Source organism: Macaca mulatta, chromosome 11 (assembly GCF_049350105.2).
Source record: "Macaca mulatta isolate MMU2019108-1 chromosome 11, T2T-MMU8v2.0, whole genome shotgun sequence".
NCBI lineage: Eukaryota > Metazoa > Chordata > Mammalia > Primates > Cercopithecidae > Macaca > Macaca mulatta.
In genome coordinates this window covers 57,055,570-57,075,249 of record NC_133416.1, presented here as the reverse complement: position 1 = coordinate 57,075,249, position 19,680 = coordinate 57,055,570, and the positions used below count along the sequence as shown (strand labels likewise).

At 55.0% G+C, this 19,680-nt stretch overlaps 1 protein-coding gene across 22 annotated transcripts in view; it reads left to right on the top strand.

Annotated features, from left to right (window-relative positions):
- FAIM2 (Fas apoptotic inhibitory molecule 2) overlaps positions 1-19,680 on the top strand; it is a 34,435-nt gene that overhangs the window by 1,523 nt on the left and 13,232 nt on the right. For 2 of the 22 annotated variants that reach the window (XM_015151683.3, XM_077954146.1), the window contains exons 2-11: positions 1,033-1,225; positions 4,238-4,341; positions 4,743-4,807; positions 5,242-5,295; positions 11,193-11,243; positions 11,572-11,611; positions 12,141-12,178; positions 12,734-12,821; positions 13,152-13,247; positions 14,882-14,935. In XM_015151683.3, the coding sequence (XP_015007169.2) occupies positions 1,033-1,225; positions 4,238-4,341; positions 4,743-4,807; positions 5,242-5,295; positions 11,193-11,243; positions 11,572-11,611; positions 12,141-12,178; positions 12,734-12,821; positions 13,152-13,247; positions 14,882-14,935 (783 nt within the window). Of the gene's footprint in view, positions 1-985; positions 1,226-4,237; positions 4,342-4,742; positions 4,808-5,241; positions 5,296-11,192; positions 11,271-11,571; positions 11,612-12,099; positions 12,179-12,690; positions 12,855-13,115; positions 13,370-14,812; positions 15,740-19,680 lie in introns of all 22 variants that reach the window. The other 20 variants (XM_077954149.1, XM_077954147.1, XM_077954155.1 and 17 more) reach the window with 14 other exon arrangements.

The following is a 19,680-nucleotide window of genomic DNA, read 5'->3' as shown; positions in this document are numbered from 1 at the left end:
TTGGGTCTAACACAATCTTCTGGGAACCACACCTAAATCCCATTTTCTGAGAACCGGACCTTTTGTTGCTGTTTCAATTTCACACCACCCCCTCCACCCCAATCTTCTCTGGCTGCCTCATTCACTTCCCAGCTCAAATCCTCCCACCAAAGCTAAACATGTCCACGGGTGGGGGGGCAGGGGACACATCTGAGTGTAAATGGACTCGCGTTTCCAAACTGCCATGGGGACATTTCCCTTTGAGCCTCAGTTTCCTCATCTGTTCAGTGAAGGAAGAGACTCAACTGGATGTCTTCTGAGGCCCCTTCCACTGGGTCACTCTGTGAGTCTGTTCTGGTTTAGGGGAGAGGCTGAGATTCCTACAGGATGAGGCCAGAACAGACCTTTAGCCAGGATTCTCTTGCCCTTCCTCCATCCTGAAGGCCCTTCCTCTTTTCTGTTTTCTCCCTCTCCTCTTCCCTTTCTGTTGCCCTTCTCTCCCTAATCTCCATCCTCCTTGCATCACTTCCAGCCCAACAGAAGGAGACCAATCCCAGTGGATAGTGCCTAGGCCCTGCCTCTCAGTGGGCCCACATGCAGCTCTGTGACCTAGGATGAATCGCTCTTCCTCTCTGATCCTCATTCTCATTTTAAAGCAGGGGTCAAAATACAACTAGCAAGTCTCAGGAAGATTAAATGACAGGACCTTTTATTTGTAACAGTCTACTACGTGCCAGGCCCTTTTCTGGAACCATAGAGGTCCTGCCCCTACCCCAGGGACAGTGACAGTGACAACCAGTGGTGGGCACTCCTAAGAATTTTCTTTTTCCTCTGTTCCTACCCCAGCTCCACCGTGTGCCCCAGCTAGCTCTGACCCCTCTGGAGCTTAGTTCTCTTGTCTATAAAATAGAGACATTCTTGTCTGCACTCCTGGCTTCCGAGTGCAGATAAGGAAGGGCCCGTGAAAGTTCCAGGAATTGAGGAGTTGGTGAGGAGGATTTGGAAGGCTCCCTTTCCCTGGCGACTGTCTCTCCCTCTGCCTCTACTCCACAGCTCTCCGTGGCTAACAAGGCCCCTGGGACCGAGGGGCAGCAGCAGGTGCACGAGAAGAAGGAGACTCCAGCAGTGCCCTCAGCCCCACCCTCCTATGAGGAAGCCACATCTGGGGAGGGGATGAAGGCAGGGGTCTTCTCCCCAGCCCCCCCGGCGGTGCCTCTCCACCCAAGCTGGGCTTATGTGGACCCCAGTAAGTCTTTCAGCTCCTGGAAAATGGAGCATCATGGGGTGGGGGTCGACCCGGAGGGAAAACCTGAGTAGGAGGAAGTTGTCCAGAAAGAGGTACACTGTGTGGTTGTATGAAGCTATCTTGTTAGATGCTTAGGATTTGGAGAACTGTTCTGAGGGTAGGTCAGAGACAACTCCATGAAAACGGAAAGAGACACAATGTCTGCATCAGGGTGCTCTCAATAGGGAAGAGGGCGTTTTTTTTTTCAAGTCACCATGCTAGAGTAAATGGAGGGGACAGATGAGGGAGAAAAGCTAAGGGCTAGTGAAGAAAGACCTCCTAGAAGAAAGAGATACAGAGAAGGAGGGGGCGTATGAAACTGCCACTGGCCATAGCCTTCACTGGGCCTGGCTCAGTGGGGACAGGTCCCCATGGAGGCCCAGGGCTGTTGGGGGATAGGGGTCTGGGAATCCACCTCACCAATCACTCTCCTCATCTGTGTTCCCTTCCCCAGGCCCGTGCTGGGGCAGGGGGGCATGACACGGCGAGGGAGTGTGGTTGCCAGCGTCAGTGTCCCCCACAGCCAGGCACACTCCCCCAGGTGGATGCCAGATTCCTGCAGACCGAGAATCTCAGTGGGTAGGAGCTGCTCTGTTGGGTCGAGCAGCCTGTGGGAGCTTTACCTTGGGGCCAGGAACGTACAGCTTCCCAAAAGCTCTGAGGAAATCCTCCTCAGCCCCTTCGGCTGCCCTCAGCAGCCCCTTCCCCTCCCCCACTTTATCACCCCACCCCCAGCAGGATTCTAGAAGAGATCCCAGAGACAATGCCCCAGACAGAGCCTCTGCTCACAGGGAGTAGCCACCATGGTCTACACCTCCCACTACAAATCCCCTGGGCGCAGACCCCTGAAGACTCACCCCACCGTGACCTACTGGAGGGTCAATGAAGGTCTGGTGTTTGTGGGCGTCCTCCTCCCCTCTCTACACACCCGCTGGCCCACTTTCCCTCTCTTTTTCCCTTCTCTCTGTGGCCTGGCCACATGGGCTTTGGCAGAGGATGTAGACAGGACACGAGGGAGAAGTGAAGGTCAAGAGGGCAAGGGTCTCCGGTCCTTAGGTTTGCAGTGGGTCTACCTCTCTCCCCCTTCCTCATTTCCCATATCCTGGCTGCTAGGACTGCTGCTTTAAGGTATGTTTTCTAAGGAACTGTCGAGGCAGGAAGGCAGCTGTGACAGACATTTACTAAGTGTGTGCCAGGGCACAGGGTCTGTGTCTGGGTTTGTTTCGGAGGATGCACTGATTTGCAAGACCTGCTGGGATCTCTGTCCTCGGAGAGCTGACTGTATAGACAAGTGATTGGACAACTACCACACAGTGACACAAACACAGTGACAGGTGCCTGGGCACCTTACCTAACCCACCTGACAGTCAGGGAAGGCTTCCTGGAAGGAGGGGTATCCACACTGAGTCCCAAACGATAGGCATGAGTTAGCCTGGTGAAAAGGCAAGAAAATGAGTGTTTAAGGCTGAAAGAATAGAATGTGCAGGGGCCCACAGGCAAGAGAATACGTGGTGGAAAATATATACTCAGGTTGAGAACAGGGTCGGGGGGAGGAATGTGTAGTGGAGCTGGAGGGCGCTGCTCAGGGAGGCCGTGGAGGCTTTCTTAAGAAACTTGAACTTGAGTGAAGGGCAGTGGGGAGCCATTGAAGAGCTCAAAGCAGGGCAGTGCCGTGGTCAACTTTGAAAGACCAAGTCGGAGGCTACTGCTGGGGGCAAAGGAGATCATGGACACCTAGTGGTGACAGTGGAGGGACAGAATGAACACATTGGAGGACTTGGAAATGGCCATGATGAGGGACACAAGGAGGGGGGCAGTGTAGTTCCCACCAGAGAGCAAAGGCTTTCATTTCACAGACCTGGAGGTTTTCATGTTTATCTCATTTGGTCCCCAGGAGGTGAGTATCACTAACCAGTATCAGAAGAGGCTCAGGAAGGCCAGTAACTTTATCAGGGTCACACATCTAGTACGTTCTAGGCGAGGGATCCACCCCTGGGTCTGTTTGACTGTGGAGTCCATGCTCTTCCGAAAGCCTCAGTTCTGGGACTAGGCCTGGAATGGTCATCCTCACTCCCACTTCTTGCCCGTGTCCTGGCTTTATTTCCCCTCCATCCCCTCACCCCGCTGAAGCCCTGATTTCCAGCTGGAGCACCAGCAGTCCACCACAGCCAACCAGTCCCCAGCTCCCAGCCCAAGGGCCTCAGCACAAGCCAGAGTCAGAGCTGGGCACGGTGGCTCATACCTGTAATCCCAGCACTTTTGGAGGCCGAGGCAGGTGGATTGCTTGAGCCCAGGAGTTCGAGACCAGCCTGGGCAACATAGTGAAACCCCATCCCTACTAAAAATACGAAAAATTAGCCAAGCATGGTGGTGTGCACCTGTAGTCCCAGCTACTCGGGAGGCTGAGGTGGGAGGATTGCCTGAGCCAGGGGAAGTCTAGGCTGCAGTAAGCCGTTTCATGCCACTGCACTCTAGCCTGAGTGACAGGAGTGAGACCCAATCTCAAAAAAACAAAACAAAACAAAACAGAAACAAAAAGAATGAGCCAGGGTCAGGATCTTTGCTGCTGGGTGGCCCAGAGAGAGTGGCTGGCCCTCTGTGATCCTTGACTGCAAGGGAGCCAGAATGTCCCAAGGAGGAGGGTGGGGTGAAGAAGATGGGAGGTTCACATTCGTATGGCATAGCTTGGTCCCTGGGGAGCCCCAGCCGGGGTGGAGGGAGAAGTAGGGGATGACAGTTTCTTCCCAGGACTCAAAGCAGGAAAAGGGAGAATTGACCAGGGAGAGAGATCTGGGGGTTGGGGTGGGGCTGGGCTGGGCCAAGGCTGGGTGTTTGATAATGGGGATGCAGAGGAAGACTTCAGGGTCCAGAGAGCCAGGCTGACAAAGAGGCAGCTTTGAGATGGGGGCTGTTGGGGACAGTAATTCCATGTAGGGGGAACCCTCATGTCCTCCTCCTCCACATGCCACACAGGCAGCAGCTCCAGCTATGACAGCGGTTTCCCCACCGGAGACCATGAGCTCTTCACCACTTTCAGCTGGGACGACCAGAAAGTTCGTCGAGTCTTCATCAGAAAGGTAATGCCCCTCTCTAGCCCTCTGGGACTGGGAAGCTCAGTGGGGGAGCCCCTGTAGAGGTCCCTGGCCCAACCCTCTGCCTGCAGAAGCCATCCCTACCCGCTTCTCTTGTGATCCCAGCTGACAGCACCCACTAGGAATTGCTTCCTTAGGTGTCACTCCAGTGCCCCCTGCTACACCTAAACACACTGTCCCCTCTTTTCTCCCAATGCTAGGGGGTGTGCTTGGCTCTGCAGCATCTTTGCTTTCCTTTCACCTTGTCCTGGGTTCACTCCAATGACCCCCAAGAAGGAGGGTGGAGAGCACAGGATGGGGACCTGAAGAGGTGAACGAGTCGCTGAGGGGCTGACAGGTCCCTAACAGGGCTCCCCAAGCTGAGTAGAACCTCCTCCCACCCCCAGGTCTACACCATCCTGCTGATTCAGCTACTGGTGACCTTGGCTGTCGTGGCTCTCTTTACTTTCTGGTGAGTTGGCAGCATGGACCAGCACCTTCCAGGGGTGGCTATGGCCAGGCCTGGAGCTGGGGAACCCATGATCAGACTCCTGCTGGAATGCTGCCTGGAGAGATGCCTGTGGGGCAGTGGGCCTCCTCCTGCTGGGACAGAGCCTTAGAGAGTGCACCAGGCGAGGGGTCGTCTGTCCAGCGTGGGGTGGACCCGGGGTGCCTTCTGGGTGTCTGTGTGGCAGTCCTTCTGATCCGAACCACTAACTGCATGTGCAGGCACTTGCAGGTCCCAGCTAGGGACTGTGGGCTGGGACTCCCCGAGCCTCCAGGGGCTGCATTCCTTCGGCTTCCTCTCAAGTCCTGTGAACTGTGTGGGACAGATGCAGATGTTGAACCAGAAATGGAGACCTAGGGTACATTCTGACTCTCTCTCCCCCTCTCTCTTCTCTGCAGTGACCCTGTCAAAGACTATGTCCAGGCCAACCCAGCCTGGTACTGGGCATCCTAGTGAGTATATCCCAGTCCCCTTCCAGAGAAGGCTTAGTGGCCAGAAGAGGGAATCTCTGTCTTTCTTGACCTAATCTGAGCCCATAGCTTCCCCCAGCCTCATAGGGACTGTTCTCACAGATCCCTTCCAGCCCTGCCCCATTCTGCCGGCTTCAGAGCATGGCCAGAAGGACCTATCTGGGGTGTTAAATCTGGTGGAGCACAAAAGAGATGGGGGTAGGTTCTGCTGCCTGCACAAATTGGGAAGGGTTGGGCCAGGGCTGTAGCTGGAGAGACCCAGACCTCGGTCCTAAGAGGCAGTGAGGCTGGAACACTTTGGCCCACACTAATAATAATGTTGCTACTCTTATTAATGTTGTTAGTAATGCTTATGAAATATTAATCATAATTGCTACCACTTAAAGAGTGCTTAATAAGGGCTGGGCATTGTTCTGTGTGCTTGATGTACAGTATTGCATTCGGTCCTCACATCTACTGGGTATGACTACTTCAGAAAATTAAGGTTCAGAGAAATGAGGAATTTGCCCAAGGTCACACAGCTAGTCAGTGGTAGAACTGGGATTCAAACCCAGAATTCCGGTTAAGGCTTGTGCTCTTAATCGGTCTACTTGGCAGGCTCCCTGCAGCCCTCGAGCCACTTGGCTCCTGCTTGTCCTATATTCTTTGAGGAAACCAGCCGGTAACTTGGGAGAGGAGGTTTGAAGGTGTAGATGATTCTGATCCTCCTTTCTGGGTAATTAAGGAGTCATCCTGGATCTCTCCACACCAGAACCATCCTGGGGCTCAGAGCAGAACTGCTCTTGCACTCACTGTGAGCCCAGCCCTGTACAGGGGCTGCAGGAGAGGAGGCCTCTGCAGGGAAAGTTATTGGTGGCCCAAAGTAGCATGAACAGATGCAGCATTCGGAGAGGGGAGGAGGGAAGGAGTGAGCCTGTACACCAGCGCATGCAGCCCACATCAGGGGCGCCCCCCAAAGGATGGGCCATGAAGACTGGAGACAGCGTTCCCAGGAGAGAAGTGGCTTAAGCAAAAACATCGGGCGAGAATGCACATGGTGCATTTTCTAAACTGGGACTTCTCTGGCAGAGAGGTGGAAGGCTCCATGCAGGGGAATTCCGGGCATCTTGGAGAGCAGTGGGGCCTTGTGGGGTCAAGGCTCTGACTGCCTGGCCAAGGAGCCTACACACTGTGGCTGTCCCAAGTCTGTTCCTGGATAGGGCTCTGGTGGGGAGGTGGGCTAAGCCCAGAGCCCCGTGGACCACGTCGAGCCCAGAGTAGCCTCAGAGATGGGCCTAGAGTTCACAGAGGCCCACCAGAGGCTGACGGTAAGGACCCTAGCCTGGCCTCTGGGGGTTCCAGAGTCTTTCCTAGAGCAGAGGGCAGAGGGCCTGTCTGCAGGCAGGTGGGGAGGCATGTGTCTCGGGGGCCTGGGAGGCACTGTACGGTAAAACTAATGAGGCCCCAGAGTCTACCACCTGGGCCAGCCCATGTGGCAGGTTGGCATGGCTTCTGGCACGTCAGCATGTCCTGGCAGCTTTGGGCCCCTGAGAACTTGGGAAGAGATTCTTAGGCCCCTCTCTGAGCCTTCTGGGGGAGGGTCTGTGGGATTCCATGCTCTGAGAAGGTGGTGGCAGGGAGACAGTCCAGGAGTGAGTAGGCCCAGGAAGTGGGGGCAGAGTGCACTCCATTGGGTGGGATGGGGGGATTGGGAGGGTGGAGTATGAGAATCTGACCTCTGAATGGTGAGATTTGGAGTCCCTCCTCCTCAACGTCTCTGGGCAGAAAACAGAGATGCTTTCTCTGGCTTCTACCAGGGTGGGTGCTGGCGAAAGTGGGAGGTGAGGTGGGCGTGAACTGGGCGCTTTTCATAGGGTGTCCCAAAGTGTGAAAGGTGCTTGGAAGTTTCACCACTGGGATGCTGCCCTTTTCCTCCAGAAACCCTGCCTGGGGTCCTGCCCTGCCCTGCCCCCTCACACCTCTCAACTCTCTCCATCCTGCCCCCTAAGTCGGCCTGGTGTCTGAGTCCTGGTGGGTCTCACCTCCTGCAACACATCCTGTGCTCCCTGAGGACTCCATCCGGGTCTCTTCCTTTTAGAATAACAATAGGAGCACTGAGAAGAGACAGCTCTTTTTCTGTATGGAGGGCACCATGCTAAGCACTTTACATGTATTTTTCACTTGATCTTTCAATAGCCCTGCCAGGCAGACACTACTATTATCCTCATTTTACAGATGAGGAAAGTGAGGCTCAGAGTAACATAACCAGGGTAGAAATCCAGGTCTTTCTGATGGTGAAACCCATGTACTTGCCCTCTGTGCTCTGCTTCCTCCTTTGTCTTAGAGCAGGACAAGCTGGGGGAAGGCATTGGGTTTGGATGCTGGCCTGCACCTGAGCCTTACTTCCCTGTCCTGACATTCTGTAAACAGACTGTGGTTCCTGCCCAGGCCCTGGGGCTGGGGCTCTGATACATAAATCATTGGCTCTCTCTCTCTGACTTCTTAAGTGACTCATTCCCTGCCCCCTGGGCTGCCAGCCTCCCCCTCCCCGACCCACAGCCCAGCTTTCTCAAGGCCCTTGTCGCCTCCCTCCATCGATTCTCACCTTACTGTCTGATTGCGCCCACTGAGCCACCGTGTCTGCGGTGGTGGAAAGCTGGTGGGCCAGGAGAAATCCAGGCAGAGGAGGACAAGTGTGAGACCAGAGCTGGGTGGAGGTGGGTCAGAGCCTTTCCAGGAAGCTGTCCATCAGCCAGCTTCTAATTATCATAACTCTAGTGGGGAGTCCCACCCCTGTGCCAGGCCCACGCGAAGCGCTTGAACTGTGTTGTCTCATCAGTCCTCCCAACAGTCCAGTGAGTTGGTACCAGTATTTCTGTTTTGCTAAAGTGGAAGCTGGGTCTTGGCTATCGTCCAAGGTCACACAACAGTAGTGGCAGAGCTGGGATGTGAATTCAGGGTGTCAGGCTCCCAAGCTGTACCACAATCACAGGGTCTTTGGCCCCTCTGCCCTTCCTCTGGACCCCTTGTCTTGAAAGTTAGAGAGCTATGAACCAGAGAGAAAAGGAGACTGGGCTCTTGCCCTCAGGAAGCTTCCACTCTGGCTGGGGAGATAGAACCCACACCCACATGGACAAGGGTATTATTATTAGCATTATTGCTGAGGTGGCTGACCAATGACTCAAGTGAGACTGAAAGAGGGCAGGTTCCGAGTGTTTCCTAAGTTGGGCAGGATAGCTTTGCCATTCTGCACGGAGCAGGATGTTCAGCAACCCCTGGCACCAACTACCAGAAGAGCCCTCCAGTCACTGTGACAACAGTTCCTCCTTATTTGAAAACCACTGAAGACCAGGAAAGGGTTAAATTGAAGGGGTCCTACTCACCAAATCCAATATGCTTGTCTCAACTCCTGCATCTGTTGTTTTTTGGGTTTTTTGTTTTGTTTTGTTTTGTTTTGCATTTCATCCAGAAATATTTGAAGAGCATCTACCAGGCACCAAGCTCTGGGTAAGATGGTGGGAATAGAACATTGATAAGTTGCAGGCTGGCCCCCAGATGCTATACCTGGGTGAGAAGTCACAGGAGCTGGCCCGAAGGGTGCGGCGGCTCAGGCTTTGGTTGAGGTATGCCTGTGGTGCACAGAAGATGCCCCCCTAACCAAGGCCTCAGGTGTCCTTGCCAGTCAGTCCCTTCCAGCAGGAGTAGAGTGTGGCAGGCACGTTTCCAGGCAGCAGAGCAGGTTGTGATGAGAGGGGTGTAGTGGAGGGGCGGAGTGCAGTGAGAGAAGGGCTGGAGGGGTGGGTGGGAATGCATTGCCTGATTGCTCAGACAGGGCATTGCCAGGTCTTTGGGAATTTTATACAGGGAAGTCACATGATTGGATCTGCCTGCAGCATGGAGGGTGGAAGGCAGGGGGGGCTCCTGCAATACTCCAAGCCAGAGAGAGAGAGAGGTGCCCTGACCACAAAGGGTGGTAGTGGGTGGAGGGAAGAGGGCAGCTTTGATAGCTGCCTGGGTAGAAAAATCAACAAGTCCAGGTGGTTAATTGGGCGTAGCAGAGTGAAAGTTAAGGATGATGCTGAGGTCTCCGATTGGGTGACTTAGAGGATGCATGACATTCTCTGCAGGAGGGAATGCAGGAGACGAAGAAGGGGAGAGAGGGAGTTCCCCTCTAACCTGTTGAGCATTACTTGTGTCTGAATAGTCATGTCTGCCCAGTTGGTAGTTGAAAATTAGAGACTAGGGTTGAAAAGGAAAATATAGATCAGAAATATGGGTGAGCAAGTCATGTGGTTGAGTGAGCCCACCTAGGGAGAGCATGGGGGAAGAAGAGCTGGAGAGGACCCCACATCGAGGTAACCACGCAGACTGAGAGAGACCCTGGAGGAACTGAGGAGTGTGAGGGAGGTAGGAGGGACCCAGGGGTCATGAGGAACTAGGGAAACAATCATAGTGACCAGATGTTGAGAAGCCAGGCAAGATAAGGACTGACAAGTATCCACTGCACTCAATAAGGTCCTAGTGATGTGGCAAAGCCAGCTCCTGTTGAGTAGTGCTGAAACTGTGTTTGTTGGGTTGGGAAGATGGAGGAGGGGGCATGGTGAGTGGAGACCACTTTTTCAAGAAGCCTGGCTGCAAGAGAGGATGAAGTGGCAGTAGCTGGAGCCAGGGAAGGTGTTGGTTAAAGATGGAAAACAGCTGAGGAGGCTTGTGTGGGAGGAGAGGTACCAGTGGAAAGATTTAAGTAATGGAGATCCCCAGGCAATTAAAGGGATGGGAGGATTGGCCTGGGATGGGAGGAGAGACAGGAGGGACAGGAGGGCAAGTAGCACCACATGATATTTGCAGGTGGCAGGCAGGGAGCCAAGGGAGCTCACCTCATTTCCAGTCTTTCTGGAACACCAGAGGCAGACTGTGCAGGAAGAGTGAGGGGGCCTGGGAGGTTTGTGGATGGAGGAGGAAGCTTGAAATTGTGGGTGAGAGAACTGAGGAAGGATATGGGGAAAGGATGGCAGTTCCATGTTCAAGGCCCATTGGGGGTTGGAAACTACGCATTGGTGGCACCGCTAACCTAGGTAGGCAGGGGAAAGCTCCACCCTTGGGTCCCCAGCCATCATCTCCCACCTCCTGGACTGGCCTCTGCTTCCACTACTCAGAAAATCTCAGTCCTCCATCCCTATCTCTGGATTGCCCTCAAGCTGCCTGCCAGCCTCTCACTGGACGTGGCCACCTGATATAAAAATTCATCCGACAGGTGCCACTTCCTGATTGTACCAGGTGCTGGCAGGACAGACGAGGGCCTTACCCTTGCTGAGTTTACAATTTAATAGGCTAGACCAACAGTAAAATAACTAACAAGATCTCTCCAGGTAATGATAAGGGCTGAGAAGGGCCTATGTGGGGCAGTGGTTATGAGCAGGGACTCTGGAGCCAGAGTGCCTGGGTTCTCATCTTGCTTCTGCAGCATGGTAGCTGGATGGCCTTGGACAAGTTGCCTGACCTCCCCATGCCTCAGCTGTAAAGTAAAGATGTGAGGATTACATTCATTGATACTCATAAAACACTTTAAACTGCCTAGCACGTGGAAAATGCTGTATATGGGCTTTTAAAATAACAAGAGTGTCTGAGGAGGCCACTTTGGATTGAGTGGTCAGGAACAGCTGTCTCATGTGACCCAAGATTCCCTGTTTCTAGAAGCAGGCTTGTCCCATCCTTTTGCTCTCTTTTGGAACTGGACCACCACCCTGCCCACTGTTAGGTTCTAGGATGACCGTGGCCTCCCCATCCCATCCCGCCTGGCTGCCCTGTGGGTGAGGGTGGCAGAGAGTGGCATAAACAAGGGGTCTCGGGGAGAGCCCAAGAGAGGCTGGCTGATTCACCCATCCGTCTGTCTCTCACAGTGCTGTGTTCTTTGCAACCTACCTGACCCTGGCTTGCTGTTCTGGACCCAGGTATGCTAATGGCTTGAGGAAGAATTTGTGGGAATATGAGCAGGATCATGAAAGTTCTGGCCCCAGCCCTGCCTGCCACCAGTGAGCTGTGCACCCCTGAGAGGGCCTCATCCCTCTCTGGGCCTCTGTCGAGCAGGCAGCCCCTCCTTCCTTTACTTCGTGCCTCTGAGGTAGGGAGAAGGGGGATGGAGAAGGGAGCAAATGGGGATGTGGCTGAAGGAAGAGGCTCTGAGGAGTGTGGAGGGGGTTGGTCAGAGACCCCCTCACTGCAGCAGTGACACAGCCCCCACCCCCCACTCTCCCCTGAACTCTGTGGCTTGCCTTGCAGGAGGCATTTCCCCTGGAACCTGATTCTCCTGACCGTCTTTGTAAGTGATCTGGGGTGTGCTGAGGACAGATGCTGAGTGGAGATGGAGAAAGAAGGGAAGCAGGGTAGACTGAGGACCAGGAAGACTGGGCTGGGGATGTCCAATGTGAGGTCCCTGGCATGGGGCAGGGGTGATTTCACCCCACTTCTTCCACAAACACATTCCATCTTCTCTTTCCAAATGGGCTTAATCTCGCCCCACTCCCCATCCGCTGTCTTTTTTCATTGTGAATTTTTGTAAGGGGTTTGCCTGAGGCATTCTAGAGCTACGGTAATGAAGAAGAGTGGAGGGTCTTAGAAGCAGGGAGCAGGGCTGCAGCAGAAAGGCACAGCTGGCACAGAGCCTGAAGCTGGCAGTGGGGACACTCCTTAGCCAGGCCTGACTCCTGAAAGTCAGTATGTGTGGGGGTGACAGAGACAAAGAGTTGAGGGGTACCTGCAAGGGACGGGGACCTGGGCTGGACCTTGAGGGTGCCTGGGCCCCCGCAGTCTGAGTTTGGAGCATTCCTTTACCTTGCTTCTCATTTCAGACCCTGTCCATGGCCTACCTCACTGGGATGTTGTCCAGGTAAAGGGAGCAGGTGGAAGGAGAGGAGGACCGTAGGCCAGGCTTGGAGCCAGGCACTGGCCACACCCAAGGGGCGCTGCCCCACACGCCATACTTCCTGGGAGCATGTAGATGGGGCTGGGGCTCAGGAATGCAGGAGGCTTTGGCCTAGGGTCCTCTCCTTGAGCACTCAGCTGGACAGCAACCCCAAGACCTGGCCTGGTGGATAGGGGGAGGGGAGCAAGGTGGCTCCTCCCAAACTGTAGCTTACAAGCCCCCAGACTCATGACCTGCAGTTACTTGTAAACCACCTCTGGGTCCGGCACAAACCCCTCCCCACTCCCACTCCCACCTCCTCAAGATCCTTCTAATTTGATTTTGAGTCTAAGCCTGTTGGGAGGGGCAGGGCCCAGCAGAAAGGCTGGGGAGGCAGACAGAGGGATCTGGGGAAAGGGCACCAGATTAGGGCCAGGGATCCCAAGACCAGGTCCTGGCAGAAGAGGGGGCCCTGCTAGGAGGGTGGGGGAGACCAGACGCCCTGCCTGGGAGCTGACCCCTCGGCCTGACGGTCCTCAGCTACTACAACACCACCTCCGTGCTGCTGTGCCTGGGCATCACAGCCCTTGTCTGCCTCTCAGTCACCGTCTTCAGCTTCCAGACCAAGGTCAGCTTTGGGGCTTGCAGGCAGGGACCCCCGGCCTGAGGCTGAGCAGGGGAAGGCAGATAGGGTGGGGGGCCTCAGAGCTGGGACCCAGGGCTGGGGAGAGAAGTAAAGGGGTGAGTTGGGTCTGGGGAGAGGGAGACAACCTGGTGAGGGCGAGGAGGGGAAGGAATGCCAGGTTCTTGGAGTGAGCACAAGACTGTGGCCTGCTGTATGCTTGTATGCCTGTATGCCTGTATGCCCATACAGGCTTGGCCCATACAGGCTTGGCTGTAGTTGGGGTCCCAGGAAGGTCAGGCCGCTCTGGCAGCTGACCCCATCCTGTCCCCGCAGTTCGACTTCACCTCCTGCCAGGGCGTGCTCTTCGTGCTTCTCATGACTCTTTTCTTCAGCGGACTCATCCTGGCCATCCTCCTACCCTTCCAATATGTGAGTCTCTGGGTCCCCCGGCAGGCCCCACAGGGAGGGAGGGGCCCCACTGGCCCAAGGTGCCGTTCCCTCCCCTGCCCACCAGGGAAGTCCAGGAGCCAAGCCCCACAGCCTGCCATCCTGTGCGGCCCCTCCTGGCACCTGTCACAGGCGTGCTGGCAGTGTAAGCAAACAAGGAGGCTTTTCTTGTCAGGCCTGGGTACCTGCCGGGCTCCACAAGCCACATCCGGCTTCACTTTTCCCATCCTCCTCTGTGGTGTGAGGGTAGGGTGTGGAGCATTTAAACCCTGGGCAGGGAAGGGAGTACTGGGGCTCCATGAGGCCCACCAGACCCAGAGGGGCCTGAGGAAGGGTCTTCTGGGGGCTCCTGTGGGATCAGCCAAGTCCAAAGAGGTAGAATCTAGCTGGCCAGGCAGGCGGGAGGTGGGGCCGTGGGGCATACCCACATCCTTAGAGTGTCCACCAGCTGGTGGCCAAATCTCGGCTCTTTTAGAGGTGTCCAGCCTGCCCTGGGGAATTAAACTGAGACTCTGCAGGCACCCGGGCCCCTGCATGTGGAGAAGGGGCAGATTGGGGGCATCGCAGAAAGGCCCTGAGATCTGAATCCTGGGAACCCAAGAGATGAGCTGTTGGACTGCTGCTAGGGGCCCAGTGCTTATACCCCTCACCCCTATAGCCACACATGGTGCATGGTCCCCCACTGCCCTTTTCTAGCAGGGCTGTGAGCAGTAGTCCTCACTTCCCCCTCCCCACCTCCATCCTGCCCAACCCCAGCCTCTGGGCACTTGGCGTCCATTCCAGGATGTCAGGATTGGTGCTGGCATTTCCTTGGCTCTTCCCAGGATCCTGTTGACGAAGGGAGGGGCCAGAGCTGGCCTGGGGGCCCTCTGTGTGTCTAGGATGGGGAGGAGTGTTACAGGAAGGGGCCACAGAACTTCAAAGAACCCTTTATTGATCCTGGTCTGGTTGATGGGATGCCTTTGTTTCCGAGTCTTCTGGAGGAGGGCCCCATGGAGGGCCCTAGCGCGGTGCCTCCAGCAGAGTTTTCCCCACAGTTGGCTGCTCCAGACCTGGAGGGAGACTCAGGGGGCAGAGGGTAGGGAGGTGCTGTTCCAGCCTGTGCAGGCAAGCCCACCATCACAGCTGGCAGAGACTCCAGATGCCCCCCACACACACCCCTGAGGTCAAGTCTTTATCCCCTTCTTCCTGAGTTCTTTGCCTCCAAGGCACAGCCCAGGAGCGCCCTGACACAAGAACAGACAGATCCTATGCTGGACAGGGATGAACGCACCCTGGGAGGTGGGAGCAGCCTCAAGCAGTCCCAGGCCAGAGGGAGGGCCCACCGAGAGTCATCTTCATCAGCCCTGAGCCCGGGGCTGTGTGCTGCGGGAAGAAGGACCAGGCTGGCTGGGAGTTCTCCCACCGTTCCCACCAGGATCACTCTTATCCCATGCCGCACTTCACCCACCCTGGGCACCCAGAGAATCAGGGTCCACTGTCAGTCCTGGGGCTCCTTAGGGAGCGCTGGGCGGGGCTACCCCACGTCCTCCATTCTCTAGACTGAGCCCTCCTCCCTGCCCCTCTGACTGCTGCCCCTTCTTGTCATCCCTAAGTCTGTTTTTCCTCTGCCGCAGGTGCCCTGGCTCCACGCAGTCTATGCAGCACTGGGAGCGGGTGTGTTTACATTGGTGAGTGTGGTCTGGCTCCTTGGCAGCCGCCTTCCCAGCATCCTGACCATCACCCCAGTCCCCTTCTGCTCCCATCTTCCCCACGGCCCTCCTCCCTGGATCCTTGGGAGCACCTGCGGGTAGGGCTAGGTCCAGCGCTGCGTTTGTTTGTTCGGGGAATTCAACCTGGTTTCCAGGACAGACCAGCTGACCTGGGCAGGAGGGAAGATTGTAACAGCAGGTTGGAAGCTGTAGACAAAGGCAGAGCTGGGAAGAGGCACCCCTTCCTTCAGGGGAGGGGCAGCAGTGCTTGCGGGAGCGGGAGAGTGGGTGCATCCTGGCCATGTGGACCAAGTTAGTAGTTACCCTCCTAGGGGCAACTGGGGAAGACTTCTTGGAGCGAGGGGGATTCTAAGCACCCTGAGAGAGAGACACTGTTAGATTGAGCATGTTCTTTGCTCTTCTCACAAAACTGAAAATGTTGATGATGATGATTATGGTTGGGATAACAGTAACAGCTAATATTTATTGAACACTTGCTTCCCCCCAGCCAGCTCTCCATATGCATTTAATCGTCATCTTAAGTCTATAAGATAGGTTCTACTGTTAATAAATTAAGATGGGGAGGCTGGTCATGGTGGCTCACGCCTGTAATCCCTGCACTTTGGGAGGCTGAGGAGGGCGGATCACAAGGTCAGGAGATCAAGACCATCCTGGCTAACACAGTGAAACCCCGTCTCTACTAAAAATACAAAAAAAGTAACCAGGCATGGTGGCGGGTGCCTGTAGTCCCAGCTACTCAGGAGGCTGAGGCAGGAGAATGGCGTGAACCCAGGAGGCAGAGCTTGCGGTGAGCTGAGATCGCACCACTGCACTCCAGCCTGGGTGAGAGAGCAAGACTCTGTCTCAAAATAAATAAATAAATTAATTAATTAAGATGGGGAAACTGAAGCTCAGAGATATCAAATAACATGCCCAAGGTCACACAGCATCCTAGGAAGTGACGGGGCCAATCTGGGAACCTGGACAGTCTGGTGTGAGTCCCCCTTGGGGTCTGAGGCTAAGTGGGGAGTGGCTGGAAGCAGATGCCCAGAAGATGAGATGACCAGGGACAGACGCCTGCCTGGAGCTGCCCAACACTTGCCTTCTGCTCAGGTGGGCTCCACGCACCCGAATGTGATCGTGTTCCAGGACCCACCCAGGTGGGCAAGTTTGTACTGGTGACATCCCCTTGGGAAGGCATTCAAGGTCAACATTTATTGACAATGGAAGCAGTGACCAGACTCTCCCCTCCCTAGCTGGAACGTTCAGCTCAATACAAGTGGCCAGAGTTGCAGCTTAGTCCAGATTCCGGAGGCTTGTGGGCGACAGGCTGGGGGGCTGAAATGGGGGACGGGATGGGGAGAGAGCAGTGAGCAGGGGTTTTGGGGGATTTGGATAGGGATCAAGCCTGAGGGGGGGGTGTGGCAGGTTCATTCATGTGTCCTTTCCACAGGTCTTTATAGAGCACATACTGCGTGTGATGTGCAGCGTGGCTGCCCAGATGCCTGGTCAGCAGGGAGAGTGCAGTGCATGGTGCAGAGTAGCACTCAGCCAGTATTGTAGAATGAATAAATGACCTCCAGGCTTGGAACTGGAGGGCTGGGATCTAGTGAAACTCCCAGCCCTCTTCTTACAGATGAGAAAACTGAACTCCAGAGAAATGGAATTATTTGTCCGTGGTTTCCCGGCAAGATAATGGGTCGATGTGGCCTTGATCAAGACTAAAGTGTCAGCTTATTCCAGGCTACCTAGGACTTCCCCAGTTTCAGCACTGAAAGCCCCACTTCTTGAGGAGCCCTTAAATCCTGGGTAAACTGGGAGCCTGGTCACCTGAAGAGACTAACTTTTCTCAGACCCCGCACCATGCTCTTCCCTCCAGGCAATACTTCCTAAAGAGAGATTTCAAAGGATGTGGTGGGGAATTGGATTAGGAGAGAAAGAGGAGGGCCACATTCGGGAGAGCTAGTCTGGGCAACAGCACCTGGAGGCCCTAGAGGGAGGCATTTGCAGGGGACAGAAGAGGGGTCAAGCCAGGGCAGACAGGCTGGTGATGTTGGAGGCAGGGAGCACCCATGGGGGCCGGCCAGGTAGTTTACTTGGCTTCCCGTGGATCAGGTCACAGTGAGTGTGTGAACCACCCGAGGGAGTCATGCATGCAAGTAAGGCTGGGTGAATAGTAATCCCTTAAATTTGTTTGATAAGCCCTAGTGCTATTAAAATAATAGCAATAGTCCCCACCCTCTGTTCTACCCTTCATGTTTTACAAAGCACTTTCGCACCTGTTACCTCCCTGCATCTCCACCACAATCTGGCCAGGGAGTGGGGGCAGGCAGCCCTGGTGCTGTAAGACTCACTTTCCACATCTGAAGCCCTAGGTGTTAAGGGGCTGGCACAGAGTCTTTTTTTTTTTTTTTTTTTTTTTTTTAAACGGAGTCTTGCTCTGTCGCCCAGGCTGGAGTGCAGCGGCGCGATCTCAGCTCACTGCAAGCTCTACCTCCCGGGTTCATGCGATTCTCCTGCCTCAGCCTCCCGAGTAACTGGGACTACAGGCACCCACCACCACGCCCAGCTAATTTTTTGTATTTTTAGTAGAGATGGGGTTTCACCGTGTTAGCCAGGATGGTCTTGATCTCCTGACCTCGTGATCCACCCTCCTCAGCCTCCCAAAGTGCTGGGATAACAGGCGTGAACCACGGTGCCCGACCATTCTCTCTTGATCCTCTTAAACACACTCTCATCCAGGTTTCAGGGACCTCCGTGTAGCTAAATCCAGGGACCCAAACTCAGTCCTAATATTGATGGACTCCCAGAAATATTGGATACAACCGTTCCTTCCCTCCACCACCCTCCCCAAAGCATCTTCGTCCCTTGGTGTCCAGGCCACCAATCGCCCAGGCTTTTCTACAGCCCTCTTGATCCTGCAAAGGGCCAACTCCTCTCTTTCTACCCTGCTCTCTCAGGGCCTCAGGCAGCCTCAAAGCTTTGAATGCGATATTTTATGATGATTACTCTAACATTTACATCTCTAGCCTGGATCTCTCTCTTGAATTCCAGACTAGAATTTCCGGTTGCCTAATGAGGGTCTGCATGAGGAAGGCTCATAGGCACCTCGGACTTCACATGTATAAAACCAAGCTCCTGCCCCTTCCCCGGGATGCCTGCTTTTCCCAAAGCCTTCCCCATCTTCCTGTAACTCAGAACAAATGCTTTGGTGACACCTTCCACTCCTCCCCTCTCCTCATCCCCCACATCACACCCCAGATCAATGCTGTGGCCCCTAATCCTATCCAGAATCTGACAACTTATCTCTACCCTCATGGCTACTCCCTGTCCCAGCCCCCATAGCCTCCAGCCTGGGTTGATTGTTGCCATGGCCTCCTGCAGGCTGCCGCTATGCCCTGTGTCTATGCGGGGCACAGCAGCTGGAGTGTTAGGTACCCTTGTTCCTCTGTTGAGCATCCCGCAATCGCTTCCCACAGCCTGCAGGCCCTCTCTGACCTCCCCACTCTCCTCTGCTGTAGCCACACTGGCCTCGTGCTGCGTGATCATGGCAGGCTCTCTCCAAACCCAGGGCCTCTGCACCTGCCTCTGTCTGTTCTTAGGGACTGCTCATAGTCCTCTCTCCCATCCTTCAAGTGTGTGCAGCTCTGTCCCTCCCTCTTCCTCCCTACTCTATTTCCCTCTCTCTGTAGTGCATCTCATTCTGACACACTGTCTGTTTTTCTTGATGTATTGCTCATTGTCTGTCTCCCTCCAGCAGAATCTAAGTTCCTTAAGGGCAGGGATTGTAGTCTGGCTTGTTCATCACTGCAGCCCCCATGCCCAGAACAGGGACTGGTACATAGTACGTGCCCAGGAGATGTTTGTGGCATGAACGGATCCCCAAGAGGTGTGGCAGGGGCCAGGGCCAGGCCCACAGAGGTACAATCAGAGCAAGGCAGAGAACCCACAGGCTGTGTGGTTGAATTCAGCACTGCCCATCAGTCTTCTGTGAGTCACAGGAGAGGGGGAACTGCAGTGCCAATTATCTTATTAGGAGATCAACACTTCAAAGGTCCCTGGTCGGGATCATCCTGCAGGTTATAGAAACAACAATGGAGAGCATAGGGCCAGTTCCCCTGGCTCCATCCCCTGCCCATGTTCATCTGCAGCTCCCCTGGGGCCCATGGGCAGGGGAATGTTGATGAGAGGGGCTTTGAGACTCATTCCCTTTCCCTCCTCTCAGTTTCAGGTAGATGAAGGCCCTCAGAGGCCCAGCCCCATAACTAAATCCCTTTACCCTCCCATTAACTCGAACTCAGGAACATGCTGACCTCGTCCTGACCCTCAGGACTGCAGACTCTGTGGTCCCCTAGCTCCAGTGTGTCCCATAACCAGCACCCAGCACCCCCTAGTCTCTCATCTGCCCATCCTGCCATCTCCCACCATACCCTTTGGGGAATTCTCAGCACAGTGGGGGCCACTCCCAGCCCTACAGCCGAGCAGAGCTGCACACTACACACTGCATGCAGGCGTCCCTGCCACGTGTGCCGCCTTGAGGAGACTGTGCGAGAGTGGGGTGAAAAGAAGTGGAGGAGGAGGCCCCAGACCCCGAGGGAGACCCGCCCCTCAACTCCCACCAACCTGAGCTTTGGAAGCGCTGTGAGAATCCAGCTTCGAGAATCCAGTTTCTCTCCCAGAAACATCAGCACCTCCCTTGAGATTCTGCCATCTTTGAGGGCAGG